The sequence below is a fragment of the Delphinus delphis genome, chromosome 1 (assembly GCF_949987515.2).
Source record: "Delphinus delphis chromosome 1, mDelDel1.2, whole genome shotgun sequence".
NCBI lineage: Eukaryota > Metazoa > Chordata > Mammalia > Artiodactyla > Delphinidae > Delphinus > Delphinus delphis.
Window position 1 is genome coordinate 116,802,690 of NC_082683.1, and position 19,616 is coordinate 116,822,305.

General features: G+C 49.9%; 1 protein-coding gene across 2 annotated transcripts in view; it reads right to left on the reverse strand.

Annotated features, from left to right (window-relative positions):
- Positions 1–1,354: 1,354 nt before the first annotated feature.
- The window catches only part of OLFML2B (olfactomedin like 2B), a 41,248-nt gene continuing 22,986 nt past the window's right edge, over positions 1,355–19,616 (reverse strand). Inside the window, exons 5-8 of one of the 2 annotated variants that reach the window (XM_060033192.1) lie at positions 18,831–19,056; positions 16,187–16,723; positions 2,948–3,124; positions 1,355–2,416 (exon numbers count right to left, since the gene is read on the reverse strand). In XM_060033192.1, the coding sequence (XP_059889175.1) occupies positions 1,815–2,416; positions 2,948–3,124; positions 16,187–16,723; positions 18,831–19,056 (1,542 nt within the window). In that variant the 3' untranslated portion in view covers positions 1,355–1,814. Of the gene's footprint in view, positions 2,417–2,947; positions 3,125–16,186; positions 16,724–18,830; positions 19,063–19,616 lie in introns of both variants that reach the window. The other variant, XM_060033183.1, reaches the window with a different exon arrangement.

The following is a 19,616-nucleotide window of genomic DNA, read 5'->3' on the forward strand; positions in this document are numbered from 1 at the left end:
AGCTTTACCACCAACATCATCCACCAAAGACTTTTTTTTTAAATTTTTATTTTATTTATTTATTTTTTTGCGGTACGCGGGCCTCTCACTGCTGTGGCCTCTCCCGTTGCGGAGCACAGGCTCCGGACGCGCAGGCTCAGCGGCCATGGCTCACGGGCCCAGCCGCTCCGCGGCATGTGGGATCTTCCCGGACCGGGTCACGAACCCGCGTCCCCTGCATCGGCAGGCGGACCCCCCAACCACTGCGCCACCAGGGAAGCCCCACCAAAGCCTTTTTGAACCCTGGACATACCACCTCCCTGCCTCTAAACCCTGCTGCTGCCTTCAAGCCTGACAGTCACTTGCACTTGCTCAGGAGAATCTGACCCAAACAGCCTCAAGACAAAGTGAAGTCATTGGATATTTGTTATTTGAAATAGTCGAAGTGGAGGAAGCTGCTAGCAGGGTGGGCGTGGAAGCCACGCACCGTGTAAGCAGCATAGGGATTGACCGGGGAGCGTGGAGGGGCAGCGTGTCTGTGCAAAAGGACTCACCAGGCAGCAGCTGCTCCCTATACAGGGCTGGGAGCGGAGAGGGTGGGGACAGTGTGGTGACATGATGTGCTTGTCTTCTCATGTCATTCTTGGGTTCTGCCCTCCATCCCTAAACTCAGGAGACGCCCATTAAGGTTTTTTTCCACTTTTCTGTCTCCTGTTCTGTGTAATGTGGAGGAAAGGGCAAGTTGTGGGCAACAGGCACTGCACAGGGCCGGGCCGTGCATGGGGAGGGACAGCGGGTCTTCCCATCCTGCAAACACTTCCCTCAGGGGGCTCGTTTCAGAACCAGGCCCTTCTGGAGGGGAAGCTGGGAAGGAAGGCTGGCTGAAGGTGAACATTCGGGATGAGGCAGAGGAGAGGATTATGGGGAAGGGAGAGATTGATGGATGGATTGTAAGCTTCTTCAGAAGTATAGGGTCAAGGTCACACTCAGTTTCGTATTTTCAACAGGGCCAACCACCAGGCCACACAGAGGAGGACTAAGGAATGAACAGGTTCCCATATCTTGGTTAATGACTAGAAAAAAGCAGAACAGTGCAAGGAAGCTGGTGTGACAGTGGAAGAGACGGGAAGGGATCAATGCCCCCAAATTAAAGCGAGTGTAGGGGTCAGCTCATTACAAATCTCTAACACCCCCTTTCCTGCCGCCACAAGGAAGCCCCTCATTAGGAGGGGAGAGGAGCTGCCTGGGGCAGCTCAGCATGAGGTTATTTCTGTGGAACACAGATCTCATCTCCTTCTGGGGGAGGGATCTAATCCTGCCAGTCATATCAGGGCTAAACAAAAACGCACTGGGGGATGATTTTAAATTTCTCCTTTATTAAAAAAAAAGCATTTATTTCTGGGTTTTTAGAAAAACTTCTCTAACACATAAAACAGTTTTTCCATCCCCTTAGCACTTCTCTCTTGCCTCCTTCACTCCTGCTTCTGGTGCCAGCTGCCTGCAAGACCCAGATGAAGAAACCTTCTCAGATCGAGATGGGGAGCTGGAGGGGGTTGGGGGTTTGAAGGAAGGTGGTTACTGGTCAAAAGGAGAAGTTCATTCGCACAAAAATATAAACCATGGAGGATGAGACCAGCACATACACGTATGGATCGATCTACAATCCGTATAAAAAAAATAGACCCAAATTGTCATTTTACATTGGCAATATTATACAAAATAATATATATTTTTAAAACAACACACACCCACATACACACACACACACACACACACACACACACACACAAGGTGCCAGTAGCCCCTCTGCACTTCTGCTTCTGGGGACAGGAGTGTCAGTAGGCAAAGATGACGTGGTAGGTGACCTGGTGGCCATTGTCCCAGGCGTAGAGCAGGCGGTCCTTGGGGTTGTAGTCTATCTGGGTGGTGTAGGAATACTCATTCTCGAACAGCAGCCTGGGGATGATCTGCGTGTTGGTGTGGGTGTCAAAGGCGTAGGAGATGTTGGCATTGCGCTGGTTGTAGCTGTCCACGGCGTACAGCACCCCACAGATGACGAAGCAGTTGCCGTAGAAGTTCCGCCGGAGCCCCGTGCGCCACGTGGTCTCCTTGTGTGTGCTCAGGTCCACGGCGTTGAGCTTGCTCAGGACGATGACCTCCTGGCTGAAGCCCTCGTCGTCCAGGGCCGGGTAGATGAGCCACAGGCCATTCTCATCCACAGCAAAGTCCACGTCCGAGTGGCCCTGCCACCTCCAGGGCGTGGCCTCCTCATAGGCCACGTCATGGAGCATGGCCCAGGCGGCCACATAGCGCTGCTTCAGGTCATACTTGATGATGTTGCGGGTGAAGGCCCGGTTGTAGTAGAAGGCACCATTGTACACCACGTGGCCCGTGCCGATCCAGCTGTAGGGGAGCTTGTAGGAATTGCTCCAGCGACCTGTGGGCAGTGAGAAGGCAGAAGGCTTGAGGGCAACGGTGCAGAGACAACCTGTCAGGCAGGGAGGGGGCAGCCCAGAGAGATGGGACATGCCATTGGCTTGAGGTCTGGAGCCCACAGTTTGTGTCTTGGTTCTGCCACTTTCTAGTTCTGTAGAGCATCCTCGTCTGTCATTTAGAAATAACGATTTCCACTCCCCTCGCTGAGCTGTTTCAAGGATCCAGAGGGCTAATGTACGTGAGCGTGGTTTGTAAACTGTCAAGGGCCACGGGAAAGGGAGGATGTATCACTACTGTTTTCTGGACCAGACTCCGGGTTGTCCCACGTCCCAGGGACTGGGAAGGAGGGGCAGGGCTGAGAGATGAGAGAGCAGAGAAAGTGAGGGAGTGTGGAAGAGGGACATCCTGCTACCAGAGAAGGAAGGTGTTGCCCTTCTTGTCCACTGTCTCCACCCTAAGAGAGCTGGCCATGATTAAAACAGAGGACAGTGGGGAAGGAGGAGCCTCCCTAAGGTGGACCCATATCCCGTACCTTGTTTGAAGTTCTCCAGGTTCCGGAACTCTACCAGGGTGTTGCCATAGTAATAATTGGTTACATAAATCCGCTCATCTTTGGCCAGGGGGTCCTTCATCCAGGCCCCTTCGTTCCGCCCGTATGTGTTCTGCGTGGTTGGCCCCGTGATTGTGGAGAGGGTGTCCTTGCACCTTCCTGATGGAGGAGAGGTGGATGGAGAGGTTGGGATGATTGAAGAACGCCCCGCCCCTAAAACCCTTGCCGGCTCTGCCGCCTGGAGTCTGAACTCCTCGGCAGGCTCCTACGGCCCTGTATAGCCAACCTGACGCCAGACATTTTCTCAGCATCATCCCCTGCTATTCCTCTCATCTATCCTATATTCTACTCCTATGAAGCCATCTACTGTCACCATCCTGGGCCACTTTCATGCCACCATGCTTTGCTCTGGCTGTCCTCTTACTACAAACTCATCCCTCAAGGAGCTAAGCTCCAATGCCCTTTTCTGACACCACATCCTCCTCTGAAAAACCATCCTAGCCTTTTACTGGATTCCATCCTGCTCCCATAGTACTGTGAATGTACCTCTCTTACAGGACGTGTCATCTTATATCTCAACAGTGTTTGTGCATCTCTCTCCTGATTCAAAGCCACCCCCATCCAGAGCATAAGCCCCACGGAGCAGGGTCTGTGGCTTTCCTCTTTGTGTCCTCAGTCCTCAGAATACACAGTGTCTGGCAGGCCACAGGCACTGAGCAGATGTTCTGAAACTGGGATGAATACACGGCAGCATGAGAAGTGTGACCAGAGGAGAGGACTTTACGGGTATGACCAGGAACGCGGAGCTTCGCCAGCCACTGAGCTACCCCAAGGGGCTTGGCCCAGGCCACCAGCAGAGACCAGCCCTGACTGCGCAGTGCATGTCACGTCCCTGAGGCCCACCTGCTGGGTCCTAGAGAGCTGTCCTCAAGCCTCTGCCTCTGTGGGTAGGATGCCAGGGCCCCCTTCTGGGAAATTGGAGGGGCCGGGGACCAAGTTCCCACATAAGGAGTTTACTCTGGCTGTAGGAGACTCCTTCAAAGGTCAAGTCTGCTTTAAGGGGACAGGAACTCTGCAATGCCATCCTGAGTGACTCTTTGGAGAGACCTGGTGCCCATGAGAGGCCGTAAAAGACCACTAGAACCATGCTGGGTTCTAAATCAAGTTGAAAGCCTGCCTGCATGCTTACTATGCAGTATTATTATTGAACATGGCCCTGAATGATCCTGAAATAACATGTGACTACAGAGAGCACGTGCTCTTTTTGTCTCTGCAATAGTGGGTTATGAAGCAGATGAGAAGAGGACAATGGAGGGGGCAGTGGGAGAAGCAGATTAATCCAGGCTTTACAACTTCCTCCTACTCTTCCTGGCAGCTGGGACCCGCAGAATACCCCCCCCCCCCACTGCCATCAAGACTGGTGCACAGATGGGCGACGGTGATGAGAGTAACTTGTCCCTGACAGTCACGTGGAACCAAAGAGTAAGGGGCTACAATTCGGGTTCAGGGTTCTCTAAACTCCAGGCCACGCCCACTTCCAAATTGTTGCAGTCTGTTCTATCCGTTCTGCTCCCCCATAGCGGTCTGAGCTGGCAGGACAGGGCAGGCGCTGTGCCCTTGGCCCCGGGCCTGGGGCAGCCAGGCGTCTGAAAGTAGGATAAACATTGTTTCTCAGGCAGGGCCCACAGTTGGGTGCAATTGGCAGGGCTCAGGCATCTCCGTGTGGGGTTTATTAGGTCCTGGTCCAACAGAGAGGAGAGGGTTTTGGCCTCTGTAAGACAAACAACAGAGCCTACCAGCCAAAGCCTCATTCCCCCACATCTGAGTTCATCTGCTCGAGACAATAAAGTAGATGGCTCTGGCTGAGGCCAGGCAACAGAGGTCTGATGGAAAATATCTCATTCCCTGGCGCTGAGCAGGGCCCTGGCTTGCCAGTGGAGAAGCTGCGCTTCCTTAGAACTGAGGTGAGCCCTAGCGTGCCATCCCTAGGGAGGGGCATTTTTATGTGCCCCCTTCCCCTGGAAAAGCCCAGTGAGGACATCAACTCTCTGTCTGAGAGGCAGCCCCCCACCCATGCCCAGAGCCCCACAAAGGGTTATGAGAGGCCAGGGGTATCTGTCATGGCTATGCCACCTCCCTACCCAGATATGGAAACTGCAGATGAGCTCCTGGAAGCCAGGACTCATCTACGTTTCGATGTAACGCATTGCCCCAGGCAGCCCCCCCAGATCTCTGCAGGGTCCTGTCTCAGCACTAAGGCTCCGCAATGAGAGGGGCTTAACGTGAGGCTATAGAATGTGCCCCGGGTTTGCAGACAGAGGCCTGACGTTGGTCTTCGCCCTGCTACTGACTCCAAAGTCTGTGTTTCTTTGAAAAGGTCACAGAGCTTTAATTTCTTCCACAGTAAAGCAAGTATAATATATGCCCTACCTACTTGACAAGAGCGCTTGGAGAATGCACTCTGATGATGGTATGGTAGGCTGAATCATGGCTTCCAAAGGTAACCAGGTCCTAATCCCTGGAACCTGTGAAGGTGACCTTATATGGCAAAAGAGACTATACTGCGATAGGGGGACTATCTTGTATTATCCAGGTGGGTCCTAACTGCAATCACAAGTATCCTCATGACAGGGAGGCAGAGGGAGATTTGACTACAGAAGAGGAGGCAACCTGATGATGCAAGTGATGAGGCCACAAGCCAAGGAATGCTGGCAGCCACCTGAAGCTAGAAAAGACCAAGAAATGGACTATCTCTTGGAGCTTCAGGAAGGAACCAGCCTTCTGACACCTTGATTTTAGTCCTATAAGACTCACTTCAGCCTTCAGGCCTCCAGAACTATTAGAGAATAAATTCCTATTGTTTAAGCCATTAAGTTTGTGGTAATTGGTTACAGGAGGCGTAGGAAACTAATACAGATGGAGTCAGCTTCTGGCATCTTTATTTCTGTAGGAAGAGGGGAGTCCCAGCTTACAGCTTCAAAGTCCTGATAACCGGGACCTCAGGCTGTATCTCCACATGCCCTCAGAGCAAATGCCGGCAGCCCACAGGGTGGTCCAGCACAGGCAGGAACAGTGGGACAGACGAGTGTGGTTTGAGAGCATTTGAAGACAGGTTCAAGGGAGATCAGTAAACCATGAGGCCCAGACCCAGGTCTGAGAATCTGGGGCCATTCAGATGCTCCCACCCTTGGCAGCAAACTGTCAGCCTTGGAGAGAAGATGCAGCCTGTCTACTCCTCTTCAAGGGTAATGAGAGAAGGGAGGGAGATAGTTCGAAGGCACTGAAGAGAAAAGAGAGTGCTGCCTGCAACTCATCTTAGAAGCGTTCCCCCGAAGCATGGTGACGGGGAACACCTCCTAAGCCATCTCTACGTATTAACTCATTTAGTCATCGATAGTCCTGGGAGATAGTTGGCCCTGCATCGAAGGTCCCCGGGGTCTGAAAAGTAGGGACTCTTCCTCTCGGCATATAAACCAGCTCAAATCTTGCCATCTAACACAAAGAAATCAGCAAATAAGAGGCTCCCATGCCCTCTGGGGCTTTCCAGTGTTCACGCAGGGGAGCCCACACACTCCTCAACTCCTCCCCTGATGGCCGCCTTAAATGCTTACACCCTGTCCGTCAGGGATGCTCTCTGGTCTTTTTATTCTAGTCAAGCCTGTCTTTTGTCTGAAACCCCCGCCCACCTCCCCCCACCTCCCTCGCTCACTGGGCTTTCACACCCCACTCTCCTGGTCCCCGCTCACCCCCTGGTCATACTGCCTCTGGCTGGTTCTCTTTTCTGCCCACCTTTCAGATGTTATCCCTTAGAGTCCCACTTTTAGCCCCTTATCTTCTTGTTCTTCCTGTGTTCCCTGGGCCCACTCAGCTCTTATACAGCCTGGTATTTGTTTCTGAGCACCAGACATCCAACCCCTACTAGACATTTCTCTCCTGTGTGTCCTCCTGATTCCTCAGACTTAATGGATTAAAAATGGAATTCATCTGGGGGCTTCCCTGGTGGCGCAGTGGTTGAGAGTCCGCCTGCCGATGCAGGGGACACGGGTTCATGCCCCGGTCCGGGAAGATCCCACATGCCGTGCAGCAGCTGGGCCCGTGAGCCATGGCCGCTGAGCCTGCGCGTCCGGAGCCTGTGCTCCGCAACGGAAGAGGCCACAACAGTGAGAGGTCCACGTACCGCAAAAAAAAAAAAAAAAAAAAAAAAAAAAAATGTAATTCATCTGCTTCAATTCACAGCCTGTTCCTCCTGTACTTCCTGTCCTGGAGAAAGGCATGGCACACCGTTAACCAAGCCAGGAGCCTTGTGGTCCTCCCTGATGTCCCCCTCTCCTCCACCGCACACCCATTGATCGCTGTCTCCCACCTCTTCATCTCTCTGCCCTTTCCCTCCACCTCTGCAGCATTTGCTATGCCCAGTGAACACAGGTGGACCCACTGCGTGTGGGAGTCCAGCGAGACTCAAAGTGAAGACAAGGCAGGTGTGTTGTCCCCATGACTGAGCAAGTGGGACCCGACAGCCCCAGAGGCCACAATTTCCATTTGAAACAGAACTTGTTTTGAATGCAGAAAGAAGGCAGTTGTATTCTAAGAAGCATAAATAACCAAATAACCCTATCATATTCTTTCTTACTTGTGTTATTTCCTCATATTAGCCAACAACTCATGCTGAAAATGACATCGAAAAGGGAAAGATAGGGCAACTCATAGTTCCTTTTCTTTTTAGTCTTCCTTACTCAGTAAGGCAAAAGTAGGGAGTGTACAAAAGCTGGTAAAGTGTACTCATATTAAGAAGTGAAACAGAAACAGATGAGTTAAGTTTTGTGTAAGTGTTTCCACTGGTCTGCTAGGCACAAAATGCATACGAATGTAGGAGCCATGAAATACCAACTGTCATTTTGGTGGATTCCACATGAGTTAAATAATCTGACCTTTGCATTGAAAACTGGCAGTGCACAATATGATAAAATTCATGCTATTCAAGTTTTTTTTTTTTTCTTTTTTGTGGTACGTGGGACTCTCACTGCTGCGGCCGTGCAGGCCCAGCGGCCACGGCCCACGGGCCCAGCAGCCCCGCGGCACGTGGGATCCTCCCGGACCGGGGCACGAACCCGCGTCCCCCGCATCGGCAGGCGGACTCCCAGCCACTGCGCCACCAGGGAAGCCCTCAAGTTTTTAATATTCCTTTACTTACAATCGCATGAAATCCAAAGAAAAAAACCAAGTGAGAGAGAGAGAGGCCAGAGAAGAAAGGAAACAGCTTTATACTGACTGAAGCTTTATACCTTCAATGGCACTTTTCTCCTGCTCTTTGAACGACGGGCTCTACGTTTTCATTTTGCCCTGGGCTCTACAAAATGCATATTGGCCCTGACCAAACTGGTTCACTCCTGGGGCTCTTGCGGCTCTGGTCCTTCTCACTGCACTGCTACCTTCCTTCCTGGCTGTTTTTTCCTCATTCCTCAAGACAGCTAGGTCAGCTTCTTTTTTCAGAAGAGAGTGTCTCTGACCCCAAAGCACCCTATGCATTCACTCACCACCCTGAGTTGAAATGGTGTTTATGTGTCTCATACACAAGCTTGTGGCAACTCCAGGTCAGGGATGCTGCCTCATCTGCCTTTGCACGACCAACACCTACAGAACCTGCGCATCATCAGGACCCAGTACTTTCCTTAAATTGACAGATCTGAATGTAGTCCCCCCGCTTAGAACCTTCTGTACCACTTTTAGATATAAGTCCCAACGTCCCACTCCCTTCATCAGCAGCCTCCTCTCCCTTATGTTGCCCTGTGTATGCCAGGGCGATGGGCGTTCTTTAATCCCCCTGACCTCCCACCCCCCCATGCCCGCACAGGCTCAGGCGGTCAGCTCTGCCCTGGGGACCACTCTCGGAAATGGAGCTCCACCCTCAGAACCAAAGACAGTCTCCACTGGACTGCATGCCTTGCCACTTGCCAGCCCTGGCCACTTTAGTCGCCCATATCCCCCTCACGGTGACCCCTCTGCAGATGTAACCAGAGCTCACCCCCTTTCACAGCCAGCACGGCGTGGGGCCGAGTGAATTAGGAGTGGACGCTTCATCCTTGCAGAGAGGCACAGACCTTATTCCTTATCCATTTACAAGGAACGTCTCCACTTTCTCGCCTTGTTTCTAGGGCCAGCGGCCTCTGTGTTCTGACTGAAGGTCCTCGTGGTTTCAGGGGGCTGGTGAGGTGCCCCAGCAAAGAGACTGAGAGCAGACTGTGTCTGTGGAGTTGGGGGTTGGGAAAGCTGCCTGTCAGGTGACTCAGGGCAGCCAACTGGGACACTTCTTGGTCCCGAGGCTGGGTGCCGTGGAGGATCTGGCTAGCCCTGCCCCTGCCCGTGCCAGCACCAGGCTGCCTCGGACCAGGCCCGCTGACATGTGGCAGGCCGGCTGGCCGTCTCGTGCCCACAGCCAGTGGCTGGCCAGGCCTCGAGGATTGTTAAGGTGGTATACTTTGTGAAGGAGATAGTCTTTAGCCAATCATATGGCCTAGGTTTGACCATGAGGCAGGCTCTCTGGTAGTGCTGTCGTCCTGACTGTCCTCTTTGTCTGCTCCTTTCCACTCCCAACCCCCGCCCCAAAGCAGCCTCTTCTAAAACGTGCAGCAGGAGTTGCAGTCCTTAAAGTATGGGACTCTGCAAAGCCTTGGCAACGTGGCACGTGTCCTCTTCCTCTGCGGTAGGCTGAGCAGACCTCTCCCAGACACTGAGGATGGTGACCGCTCCTGTCCCGTCCCTTGCCTTCCCGAGCCCCGGCTCCCATCACTGACGGCATTTTTCCTCTCCTGTCCTAGAGCTACTATGCTTTGGCCAAAAGTTAATTCCAATTTGCTTGTTTTGGGAATTTCTGAGAGTTTGACAATTCCCCTGAGGAAAATGGTGGACCTTTTAGGGTATGACAAAACCAGGTTTAGAAACCATGGGATAGGATATTCCTTTTAAAAGCAGCCCCATTTAAAAGCACTCAGACAGCTCAAAGTCAAAATTGCCAGGCTCAGTAAACAGCAAGCAACCTTTCACAGGCAACAAATCAGTGGTCTGTGTTGGTTTCAGCCAAATGATTTTTATTTAAATGATGACTACATGTAGTCCTACTCGGCCAGGCACAGGCAGGCAGGAAGTCTGCAGAGAAGGTTCCAGAAAAGAACTCCCATCCACACTAACAGCAGCCTGAGAGAAGCACCTGACACTGATACATGATTAAAAGTGATTCCTGAAAAAACTTGCCAAGACTCCACATTGCCTAAACAGCCACCCTTCTCTCTGTGCCACCCCCTCTTTTCATCCCTTGGTATTTGAAGAAGCCCTTATATCTGTGTCCACGTCCCTGTGTTTTTTTTTCTGCAGTAGACATAAAAGGCAAGAACTTCAGCTCTTTTGAAAAATCCTACAGGCCAGTCTTTAAGCAGAAGCTTATGTCCTCTGTGTAAGACAGATGAATGGATAAAGAAGATGTGGTACGTATAGACAATGGAATATTACTCAGCCACTAAAAAGAATGAAATAATGCCATCTGCAGCAACACGGATGAACCTGGAGATTATCATGCTAAGTGAAATAAGTCAGACAGAGAAAGACAAATATCATATGATATCACTTATATGCAGAATCTAAAAAAAAAAGGATACAAATGAACTTATTTACAAAATAGAAACAGACTCACAGAGAATGAACATATGGTTATCAGGGCAGAAGGTTGGGGGGAGGGATAAATTGGGAGTTTGGCATTGACATGTACACACTGCTCTATTTAAAATAGATAACCATATATGACAAACGCACAGCCAACGTCATCCTCAATGGTGAAAAACTGAAAGCATTTCCACTAAGATCAGGAACAAGACAAGGTTTCCCACTCTCACCACTCTTATTCAACATAGTTTTGGAAGTTTTAGCCACAGCAATCAGAGAAGAAAAGGAAATAAAAGGAATCCAAATCGGAAAAGAAGAAGTAAAGCTGTCACTGTTTGCAGATGACATGATACTATACATAGAGAATCCTAAAGATGCTACCAGAAAACTACTAGAGCTAATCAATGAATTTGGTAAAGTAGCAGGATACAAAGTTAATGCACAGAAATCTCTGGCATTCCTATACACTAATGATGAAAAATCTGAAAGTGAAATCAAGAAAACACTCCCATTTACCATTGCAACATAAAGAATAAAATATCTAGGAATAAACCTACCTAAGGAGACAAAAGACCTGTATGCAGAAAATTATAAGACACTGATGAAAGAAATTAAAGATGATACAAATAGGTGGAGAGATATACCATGTTCTTGGATTGGAAGAATCAACATTGTGAAAAGGACTCTACTACCTAAAGCAATCTACAGATTCAATGCAATCCCTATCAAACTACCACTGGCATTTTTCACAGAACTAGAACAAAAAACTTCACAATTTGTATGGAAACACAAAAGACCCTGAATAGCCAAAGCAATCTTGAGAAAGAAAAACAGAGCTGGAGGAATCAGCCTCCTGGACTTCAGACTATACTACAAAGCTACAGTAATGAAGACAGTATGGTACTGGCACAAAAACAGAAATATAGATCAATGGAACAGGATAGAAAGCCCAGAGATAAACCCACGCACATATGGGCACCTTATCTCTGATAAAGGAGGCAGGAATGTACAGTGGAGAAAGGACAGCCTCTTCAATAAGTGGTGCTGGGAAAACTGGACAGGTACATGTAAAAGTATGAGATTAGATCACTCCCTAACACCATACACAATAATAAGCTCAAAATGGATTAAAGACCTAAATGTAAGGCCAGAAACTATCAAACTCTTAGAGGAAAACATAGGCAGAACACTCTATGACATAAATCACAGCAAGATTCTTTTGCACCCACCTCCTAGAGAAATGGAAATAAAAACATAAATAAACAAATGGGACCTAATGAAACTTCAAAGCTTTTGCACAGCAAAGGAAACCATAAACAAGACCAAAAGACAACCCTCAGAATGGGAGAAAATATTTGCAAATGAAGCAACTGACAAAGGATTAATCTCCAAAATTTGTAAGCAGGTCATGCAGCTCAATATCAAAAAAACAAACAACCCAATCCAAAAATGGGCAGAAGACCTAAATAGACATTTCTCCAAAGAAGATATATAGATTACCAACAAACACATGAAAGAATGCTCAACATCATTAATCATTAGAGAAATGCAAATCAAAACTACAATGAGGGCTTCCCTGGTGGCGCAGTGGTTGAGAGTCTGCCTGCTGATGCAGGGGACGTGGGTTCATGCCCCGATCCAGGAAGATCCCAGATGCCACGGAGTGGCTGGGCCCATGAGCCATGGCCACTGAGCCTGCGCGTCCAGAGCCTGTGCTCTGCAACGGGAGAGGCCACAACAGTGAGAGGCCCGTGTACCGCAAAAAAAAACTACAATGAGATATCATCTCACACCAGTCAGAATGGCCATCATCAAAAAATCTAGAAACAATAAATGCTGGAGAGGGTGTGGAGAAAAGGGAACACTCTTGCACTGTTGGTGGGAATGTGAATTGGTACAGCCACTATGGAGAACAGTATGGAGGTTCCTTAAAAAACTACAAATAGAACTACCATATGACCCAGCAATCCCACTACTGAGCATATATCCTGAGAAAACCAGAATTCAAAAAGAGTCATGTACCAAAATGTTCATTGTAGCTCTATTTACAACAGCCAGGAGATGGAAACAACCTAAGTGTCCATCATCAGATGAATGGATACAGAAGATGTGGGACATATATACAATGGAATATTACTCAGCCATAAAAAGAAACGAAATGGAGTTATTTGTAGTGAGGTGGATGGACCTAGAGTCTGTCATACAGAGTGAAGTAAGTTAGAAAGAGAAAGCCAAATACCGTATGCTAACACATATATATGGAATCTAAGAAAACAAAAATGTCATGAAGAACCTAGGGGTAAGACGGGAATAAAGACACAGACCTACTAGAGAATGGACTTGAGGATATGGGGAGGGGGAAGGGTAAGCTGTGACAAAGTGAGAGAGTGGCATGGACATATATACACTACCAAACGTAAAATAGATAGCTAGTGGGAAGCAGCTGCATAGCACAGGGAGATCAGCTCGGTGCTTTGTGACCACCTAGAGGGGTGGGATAGGGAGGGTGGGAGGGAGTGAGATGCCAGAGGGAAGAGATATGGGAACATACGTATATGTATAACTGATTCACTTTGTTATAAAGCAGAAACTAACACACCATTGTAAAGCCATTATACTCCAATAAAGATGTAAAAAATAAATAAATAAATAAAATAGATAACCAACAAGGACCTACAGTATAGCAGAGGGAACTCTGCTCAATATCCTGTAATAACCTAAATGGGAAAAGAATCTGAAAAAGAACAGATACATGTATATGTATAACGAAATCACTTTGCTGTACAGCCGAAACTAACACAACATTGTTAATCAACTATAGTCTAATATAAAATAAAATTTAAAAACAAAAAGAACCCCAGCTCTTCTGAAAAATCTTACAGGCCAGTCTTTAAGCAGAAGCTTACATCCTCTGTGACAATGTTATTCTGGTTGAATAGAATATTGAACAACAAGAGAAAATGTATCCCTGTCTCCCATTCCTACCACCAGGTAAATAGCGGCTAGGACACAGGGTTTCTCCCGTCTGGGCATCAGCATCTCAGTCAGGCTAAGGGAGGGGGTGGCGTCCTAAGAACCCCAGAAAGGTGCATGTCGGGAGTTACACCAGAAAAGCCCACTGGTGGCAACACCCAGGGTAGGCAGGTGGATTGTGGAGACAGTGGAGAATTCCACCCCTGGCTAGGAAGTCGCCAAGGGAAGAGGCTTCCAGGCTGGCAAACACCATCGCTGAGGACATACAAGGCATGCAGATGTACCCGTAGCCTGTCTTCACTGTTAGTATTCTATCCACCTGTGGAGGGATGGTGGCGGGCAGCTAAGTTTCTGGAGGAACCATCCCTCCTACCCAATTGGTGGTGCTATGGGGGCCCCCCGGGGAGCTCATTCCCATGGCAGAAGAGGAGATGGAGTACCTGGCCCATGAGCACGGTCAAGGCTGCCCAGAGCCAGTTTGGAACTGGGAACCTCTGCTCAGACCCTGGGGCATTCTACAGAAATTGAGCAGGACCCGCAGCTTCAGAATTGATTATCCATGCAGTGAGGAATGGACCTTTTCTACTCTATGGTCAGTTTGCTCCCGTCATGGAAGCAAAAGAAAGGAAAAGAAAAACATTCTCTCCTCCCACCCCAACCTCTGTGGCTCAAGAACTGTCTTCTTGCTTAGCTTCCTCCAGGCCAAGGTTCATGCGATTTTGCCCTGGGGTCCATTTGGTTATTTCCTTGCCATTATTCTGGGATTTTTCACCCAATAGGAATCCCTTGCTCTACCATGGCCTGGTAAACTTACTGCAGAAACACAGAATATAATGGAGAAAGCAGTCTTTAGCAAATTTCTAATTTCTGAGACCCAGACGGGCAGAGATGTGGCCAAGGTCACGCAGCTGTCAGCGGCAGAGACCAGGCTATAACAAGGCGTTTGGCTCCTGGCTGGTGCTCCTTCCGCCATCTGTCTGGCACAGCTGACACCTTATTCTGAGGAGGAATTAGGAAAGAGGCTGCCAAGGGAGCAGAAAATGGGAAGAAGGGCAAGACAGGTATAAGGCAAATCACGTCTTCCGTCAAATCAAGTATATTTTTAATGAAATTATTATTCAGTAGTGTTATTTCTCAATCACTATGGATGGTGACGTGATGAATGTGTGGTTTAGTTCTTGTTGGAAGAGACATATGTAGCCAGGTCTCATTTCCTTTTCTAGTTGTTCCTTGCCCCCCCTCCCCGCTGCCCCCCGACATCACACACACACACTCTCACAGTTTACTGTTCTCAGAGTCATCTTGTGGACATGGAGCTCCCAGGCACAGAACAGGGCTGTATTCTCTGTGCTTCTGGAACATACCCTGCTCCTTTAGACCTAATAGTCAGAAGACTTCTCTACTTAGAAAACTCCTGTTTGGGCTTCCCTGGTGGCGCAGTGGTTGAGAATCTGCCTGCCAATGCAGGGGACACGGGTTCGAGCCCTGGTCTGGGAGGATCCCACATGCCGTGGAGCAACTGGGCCCGTGAGCCACAGCTACCGAGCCTGCGCGTCTGGAGCCTGTGCTCCGCAACAAGAGAGGCCGCGACTGTGAGAGGCCCACGCACTGCAATGAAGAGTGGCCCCTGCTCACCACGACTAGAGAAAGCCCTCACACAGAAACGAAGACCCAACACAGCCATAAATAAATAAATAAATAAATAAAAAAGAAAACTCCTATTCATCCTTCCAAACCCAGTTCAAAGGATACTTCCTTAGAAAAGCTTCCCCAGCCTTCTTAGCAGCCAGGCCAAGCTGCTGCTCCCTCTTTCATGTCTCTGTTTCTCCATTCCTCTGTTACAGCATTTATCACATGATGCTACAGTGTTTCCATGCTTTCTAAGGCTGAGAGCTCATGAGATTTTCCCCTGGGGCCCACTGCACTGGTTATTCCCCTGTTCCCATTCTTATTATTCTGGGATCCCTCTGCCCACATAAGAATCTATTGTTAGTTCATGGCCTGGTAAACATACTGCAGAAAACTTAGCCATCATTAAATAACCAAATACCCAATACCCATCACAAAGCCTAGTACACCAGCACTTGACAAATGTTTATAAAATTTATTAATGAAGCTGAGATCTTGGCTCCATTAATTTACTTATATTTAATTTAATTAATTTTTTTTTTTTTTTTTTTGCGGTACGCGGGCCTCTCACTATTGTGGCCTCTCCCGCTGTGGACCACAGGCTCTGGACGCGCAGGCTCAGCGGCCACAGCTCATGGGCCCAGCTGCTCCGCGGCATGTGGGATCTTCCCGGACCGGGACACGAACCCGTGTCCCCTGCATCGGCAGGCGGACTCTCAACCACTGCGCCACCAGGGAAGCCCCAGTTTACTTATATTTTAGAAAGGAGTTTCCCACTCTTATCACCAGCACATTTTGAATACATAGACCCTACATGTTAAAATCGATCATCGGCCAAGGCCTAACTCCACTTGCCTTTCTTTATTAAGCAGCTGGACCATCTGAATCCTCCCTCTCCTTTCAAGCCATTTCCAGGCTCTGCCCTTCACTTGAGCAGGAGACCCAAGCCAGGTAGAATGAACTCACCTATGACATTCCGTATGTCATCTTCTTCCTCGGGGCTCAGGGTGGGGCTAAGGGGGGCTGTGCCCTGCCCAGCAGTGGCATCTTTCCCCAGTGAGTCTGTCCTGACGGGCGGGGGAGGCACCGGGGCTGTGTGCGTAGCCTCTACAAATGCATCCTCGGGAGCCACTGATGGAGGCGCTGAGGCTGGAGGTCGTTGGGTGGCTGTGTGGGCCACGGTCGTGGCTGGTACCTGAGTAAAAGGTTTAAGGAATGCCTCCCCTGTGGGTTCGGGAAACACTGAGGTGGTCTGGAGTGGTGTTGAGAATTTTTCAACTGAGGCAGAGAGAGTAGGGTCAGGGATGCTGGCAGCTGAGGTCGAGGCCTGCGGCTGTGCAGAAAGCAGGGCTGTGGTCTGAGCGCCAGCATCAGTTGTCACAGCAGCATTGTGACGGGTGGCTACTGGCCTCCGGGTGGCACCGGTCAGCAGGTGGTTGTGTCTCAGAAGCTGATCTTCAATCAGCAAATCCATTCCGTGTTCACCGCTGAAAAACTCGTCTTCTGGGAAACAAACACAGGTGCATTTGTGACCGGGGGAGAGGAACTGGGGGCATGTGGTATGTGGCAGATTAATGAGGGTTTCTTTCCTCAACATGATGCCCTGATTTAGAGATAGAGCCCAGGTGAGATTTAGACGAAGCAGGTGAAAAGGAGCACAGATGGAAGCATTTCCTCGAGGGTCTCTCTGAATAGTCTACCGCTATCCTCCACCTGCGACCCACGGGCCACCTAGAGGACGCACAGCCACGGGCTACGAAACCTGGGAGGAAGTTAGTCATTCATTCAGTAGGTATCTATGGAGCATGCCACAAGAACAATGAGCAAGAAAAAGATCCTGCCCTCGCAAAGCTTCTATCTAGTGGCGGAGACACCAAACAATACACAGATTGTACATTTGAAGGTGCTATGAAAAAAAGTCTAGTAGGGTGAGGAGAAGGGAAGGGAAGAGAAACTTGCAGTAATGGATAAAGCAGTCAAGATGGGACTCGGTGGGATGGAGAGATGAGCAGAGGCTTGAAGGAGCGAGGGAGTTAGCCAAGCAGCTATCAGGGGAAGAGTATACTAGGGGGGAATAGCAGCAGTGCAAAGGCCCTGGGGCCAGAACATGTCTGCCGAGGCTGAGGAGCAGTGAGGTGGACAGAGGTCAGAGAGAACACGGGAGCCAAGTCATGTGGCGTTTGGCTGTTGTGTTTGGACTTCAGTTTTTTGTTTGTTTGTTTGTTTGTTTTTGTGGTACGTGGGCCTCTCACTGCCGTGGCCTCTCCCGATGCGGAGCACAGGCTCCGGACGCGCAGGCCCAGCAGCCATGGCTCACGGGCCCAGCTGTTCTGCGGCATGTGGAATCTTCCCGGACCGGGGCACGAACCCGTGTCCCCTGCATCGGCAGGCGGACTCTCAACCTCTGCGCCACCAGGGAAGCCCCTGGACTTCAGTTTTTATTCCAAGTGAAATGGGGCAGTCTGCAGGGTTTGGAGCAGAGAAGGAATATGAGAGGCAGAGATTTCTTAGGAAGGACACAAAGAGGTCTAACCACAAAAGACATAATTGGTCAATTGGATTTTATCTGCTCATCAGAAACACCATTAAGGAACTGAAAATACAAGCCACGGGCAGGAAGAAAATATCTGCAGTATGTATGACTGACAGAGGACCTGTTCCAGAATATGAAAACCCCACAAACCAATTATTTATTTATTTATGTTGGCCATGCTGCACAGCTTGTGGGATCTCAGTTCCCGGACCAGGGACTGAACCCGGGCCATGGCAGTGAAAGCGCCGAATCCTAACCACTAGACCACCAGGGAACTCCCAGAAATTAATAATTTTAAAAGGCTACGAACAGTTAAAAATGGGAAAATGATTATGCCAGCGACTGGGTGAGCAGAAACTGTAAGGAGGGCGAGGCAGAGCAGGTACATGAGTCAGGAGGCCGCTGAGCAGGACCTGATGGGAGGAACTGGCATTCGCTCTGGCAGAGTGGAGACAGAGGAAGAGTGGGGCCTCCTGGGGTGCTGGGCAGGGAGAGACAGAAGAAAAAGGAGGGGCCGGTGGCAGGGAGGAGCACAGGAGAAGGAAGTATTAGGGAAACAAGATAAAGATGAGGTGAAAGGGAATATCTGTTTTCTGTGAAAAAATAAGAGGGACAGAGATAAAAGGGGTCCAGCATGTGCTGGAGTCTCGGTCAGGAAGCCCAGGGTCCCTGGAGAAGGAACAGGTGGGAGAAGCCCACTGTGTGGCTGTGAGTGAGTCATTCGCCTCTATGCCTCAGGGTCCTCATCTGCGAATGGGGAGGGCTGGACTCCAGGGCACTGAAGTCCCTTCTGGCTCAGCCATGTTCTGCCTTGTGGTCCTCTGCAAGCCCAGAGAAGGCAAGTGACTTGCCCCAGGGCGCTCAGCAAGTTGTGAGGAAAGGCCATAAGAATTCTGGATGGTTTGTAACTGCAGGGAATTCTCAGGTAACCGAGCTGGCTCTGCGGGGCCACAGTAGTAATCAAACTGCAAAAAGGGTGTGTGCCTCACGGGAAGTGCACCTCCACAGGGTCCAAGTGGTGACTCTGTCCCTTGCCCTGCCTCTGGGGGGGGGCGGCCCTGGCTGACCCCAACTCACGATGCTCTTCGATGTCATTCTCCTCCTCAGGGTCCTTCGCTTTGTAGTAGGTGATGCCCCGAATGACGGTGGGCTTGGAGGCCGGCCGGCCCCTCAGGTGGACCTGCCTCTGCAGGGGCCGCTGAGGCTTCACCACCTCTGGTGGAGCCAGTGGCCGCGTCTGCAGGAGCTTGATGGAGTTGATCTGCTGGGACACGGTTTCTTCCTGCAGAAACCTCTCTTCATACTGCTCCTCAGAGGGGACACAAAGGAAGGTCAGGTCACTGGTCAGAGGGGCAGTGGTCAGGCAGAGACAATGCTGGAGCCAAGGCCATACTAATAACAACAGCTAATCCTAAAAGCACTTCCTAAGACCCAGGCATTGTTCATCTCCTCATCAGCCCTCTGAGGTAGGAACCAGTTTTAATCATTTCCATTTACAGATTGGGAAATTGAGGCACAGAGAGGTTATGTAAATTGCCCAAGGGGCCACAGCAGGGAAGTGGTAGAGGCAGGATTTGAACCCAGGCAGTCTGGCTCCAGACTCTGTCTCTAACCTCCATGCTATACTTCTCAGAGAGTGCAGTTGTCCTCTCAGCTCTGGTCTGGGGATGCTGGGTGACTTAGATCTGGTATCAGTTGTTCCTAGTGAGGTCCATGTGGCTGGGACATGAAGGCTGAGGACCAAGCTGCATACCTCAGGATGAATCATGACTGCTTTTACTTATGCTGTTAGAACAAACTGCCCCAAGCCCTCCCTAACGAATCCAGAACAAAGTCCGAAGTCCTTGGCCTGGCACTGAGAAC